Source organism: Ursus maritimus, unplaced genomic scaffold, assembly GCF_017311325.1.
Source record: "Ursus maritimus isolate PB19 unplaced genomic scaffold, ASM1731132v1 scaffold_14, whole genome shotgun sequence".
In the NCBI taxonomy this organism is placed as follows: Eukaryota; Metazoa; Chordata; class Mammalia; order Carnivora; family Ursidae; genus Ursus; species Ursus maritimus.
The window spans coordinates 55,374,793-55,378,320 of record NW_024423786.1 but is presented as its reverse complement, the minus strand read 5'-3'; the positions used below and the strand labels follow the sequence as shown (position 1 = coordinate 55,378,320).

At 65.9% G+C, this 3,528-nt stretch overlaps 1 protein-coding gene across 1 annotated transcript in view; it reads left to right on the top strand.

Annotated features, from left to right (window-relative positions):
- The window catches only part of GNA11 (G protein subunit alpha 11), a 21,171-nt gene extending 19,517 nt beyond the window's left edge, over positions 1 to 1,654 (top strand). Inside the window, exons 6-7 of the mRNA XM_040629629.1 lie at positions 1 to 13; positions 1,153 to 1,654. The exon at positions 1 to 13 is cut by the window's left edge and continues 153 nt beyond it. Of these exons, the coding sequence (XP_040485563.1) occupies positions 1 to 13; positions 1,153 to 1,343 (204 nt within the window). The 3' untranslated portion in view covers positions 1,344 to 1,654. The remainder of the gene's footprint in view (positions 14 to 1,152) is intronic.
- Positions 1,655 to 3,528: the final 1,874 nt, after the last annotated feature.

The window sequence follows — 3,528 nt, the reverse complement described above, 5'->3', positions numbered from 1 at the left end:
GGGGCGGCAGGGAGTGACACCGCAGCCGGGACTGGGCTCCCTGCCGCTCTGCACCCTGTGATCCTGGCGGGAGGGCCGGGCGCCTCTGGCGCGTCCCGTACGCTCTCCGGGCCTCGGTGTCTCTGTGATTTGGGGATGGGGTGAGGTGGGTGTTTCACGCGGGCCCTGATGGAGGCCGGTGGCGCGGTCAGTGTGAGCCGGGGAGCGTCCGGGAGCTCTGGTGGCTTTGTGTTCCTCCCACCTCAGTGCCCCCCTCAGCCTTAGCAGAAGGGTCTTTGTGTCCCCAGGGGGGCGTCTTCTTGGGCGGGGCTCTCCCACGGTCAGTGCACAGCCGCAGGAGGGATGCCCAGGGACACTCTGCTGCTAGGCCCCCGTGTGCCCAGAGCCTGAGCGGGGAGGAGTGAGGCCCTGGGAATGAGGGGGTGACCCAGGACCCTCTTCCCTTCCCCAAGTTTGCCTGCACTCTGACAGAAGGCAGCCCTGAGCACAGACCATCCCCGGCTCCCTTTTCGGCACCCTGCCATGTGAGCATCAGCCACAGCTGCCTCCCGGGACACAGGACGGGGGTGATGCAGGACTCCGGGGCGGTCCGGGCCTGGCCACCCCTCCCCAGCGCCTCGGTCCTGGCGGGTAGCGGAGCCTCAGGGACATGGCCGTGGCCGGATGGTCGTGACCGCGCAGCTGGGACAGCAGCTGTGCATGTGTGCGCCTGCGTGTACACCTGCCCGTGTTTGGATGTGGGTGTTGGGGGGAAGCCGTGGGGAGGGGCGGGAAGCTCCGTGCAGTTCGGAGGTGGTGGGGGTGTCCGACGCGCGCAGCAGCCGGCTGAGAGGCCGAGGGCCACACCGGGGCCGGGCCCGGGTAGAGGCTGGCCGGCACTGGCGGCGCTACTGCCTCGGGAGACACAGCTCCGCGCCAGGCCCGTGCGGTCAAGCCGGGGCTTCGCCGGGGGCGTCGGGCAGAGCTGCCTCTGCTTGGCCAGTGCCCAGTCCGCGCTCGGAGGGTGGCTGTCTGTGCACCGTGGTGTAGTGCGTGCACCGCGGGGGTCTGTGCGCGCCCAGCGGCTGTCTGTCCGCGCCGGGAGGGTGTCCGTCCACGCCGGGCGCGTGCAGGCTGGCCTGGCTCACCCGCTTCTGCTCCCGCCTCCCCCAGGGCCGCAGCGGGACGCGCAGGCCGCCCGCGAGTTCATCCTGAAGATGTTCGTGGACCTGAACCCCGACAGCGACAAGATCATCTACTCGCACTTCACGTGCGCCACCGACACGGAGAACATCCGCTTCGTGTTCGCGGCCGTCAAGGACACCATCCTCCAGCTCAACCTAAAGGAGTACAACCTGGTCTGACCGGCCGCCGCCGCCGCGCCCGGGGAACAGGGACAGCCGCCGGGCGGGCCTTCCTCGGGTGCCGAGCCCGCCGCGGCTCTGCCCGCCCCGCGTACCCGGCTCTGCCCGCAGACGAGTTGATTTTGTTTTCATATTTTTAACAAATGGTTTTTATTTCACAGTTATCAGGGGACGTTCGTCTTTCTTTCTATACACCTCGTGCACCTTCTCACCCGTGTCAGTGGCGAGGCCGCCTTTTCCTGGCCTTGACTCGTGGCTCGCTTTTTTCTATTAAAAAAAAAAAAAAAAGAAAAAAAGAAAAAGAAGGAAAAGAAAGAGACAAGACCAGCGGAGAGGAGACATGCGAGCCGCGCCCCCACTGCAGGCTGCGCCCGGGCCGGCGACCCCCCCGGCGCTCAGCGGGGACAGAGCCACCCGCCGGCCCGCTCTCCCCTGGCTCCTGGCCCTCACCACCGAAGCCCTGGGACTGTGACTTCTCTTTCTCTCGCTCCCTAAGTTATTGACGTCCTGGACTCCAAGAAGTGGGGGTGGGTGGCGCCCCCCGCTACCCGCCCTGGGAAGTGCCTAACTTTTTTTTTTCTTTTTTTTTTTGATGAGGAAAGGAGCCCAGTGTGCCGGCTCCTTGGTCAAGGAGATGCCCCGGGACCTGGGGGCTCACCTGGGGCCTCACAGGCTGCCGTCCAGACACCCCTGAGGGGCCGAGGGTGCCCTGCTGCGCCCAGGAGCCAGGAGAGGGCCCTCTTGGATTGGGAGTCACTTTTGATTTGTTCTGTTTTGAAACCAACTTGGAGACAGTGAGGGTGGGGTGGGGACTTTTTCAGAATATTCTCAGGTCTGTCCCCGAGAGGCAGAGCAGGGAGTCGCCCGCGGTGGTTCCCAGGCGCAGCCTCCGCCAGCCCTCCGCCCGCTTCTCCCACTTCTGCTCCCGACCCCCTGCCCCCGAGGCACGCACGCAGCACGACGCGCACTTTGCCCAGAGCCATGGAGGGCCAGCCAGCGGCTGCTGGCGCCGCGACCCCGGGTGGCTTCCAGGCCTGGCCACGGCCACGGCCACGCACTGAGCCAGAGCCACGGGCCGCCTTGCCTGGGCCCCCTTCTTCCGAGGGGCTTGGAGGGTGGGAACAAGCGGGGGGCTGTGTTTGGGGGGGTGGCGTTTTCATCCGATGTGGACTGAGCACTACAGTGTTTTTCTGTGGGTATTTTTGTGTTGTTTTGATTTGCACAACGTTGCGGGAATGAGCTGCCAGTGATGCCTTGGACCCACCCCCTGCATCTGGACACGGCCCGGTCGCGGTCGCGGTCTGTGTGGCCGCTGTTGGTTGGGCTGCCGACAAACAGTAGAAGCAACTCGGACATCAACCCAGATGCTGGTCCAGTGTGCCTGGCCCCGCTCCCTCCGCTCTCCTGACGCAGGGGCTGGCCTGCTGGTGTCGGAGGAGGGAGCTAGGAGGGGTCTTGGGCCGACTGCAGGGGGCCCCTTCAGGGTGGGGCGGCGACATTCCTAGTGATTAGTCCTCTCTGGGAGCAGAACAGGCCCTCGTGGTGTCGTGTCTGCCCCGGGGGGCAGGGGTTTGGCGTGCCATAGCCCCCAGCGTGCGCCCTCAGTGCCAGGACAGGCAGTGCTGCTGGCGGGGGCTGCCCAGGGAACTTGGGGTCCTCGCGGGGTGGGCACCTTGATGTCTCAGCGCCTTTTTCGGGCCCAGATCACAAGGGAACTGGATTGGGGCTCGGAGGCTGACCTGAGCATGTGGGCCTGGGCACCCGAAGTATTAATTCTTCCCAGAGGGAGCAGTGTGCCAAGCACCCCAGAGCCAAAGCCTGGCCGGAGCGCCACGCCACCCTCGCCCAGCACTTCTGGAACCCCGAGGGCCCAGGACCAGAGGGCAGGGACACTGCTGTGTGCCCTAGAGGGTCGGAGACCCGCTCTATGCCAGTGCCACTGGGGCTGGGGTGGTCTGGGCCCCTCACTCGCCCATTGTGTGAGGTTTGTTTTTCTCGTTTTCCACCCTGGGGAACTCCATCCTCCTCCCACTGTGTCAGGTTCCCAGCGGAGGCAAAACCGCTGCCGGGGCCCTGGTCCCCCCGCCCCCCGAGAGGCATCCCCGTGCCAGCGCCCCCGAGTGGTGGTGCGGGAGGCACGCTGGCCCCGGCCGACCTCTGGTTATACTTGTATATTACACAGTCC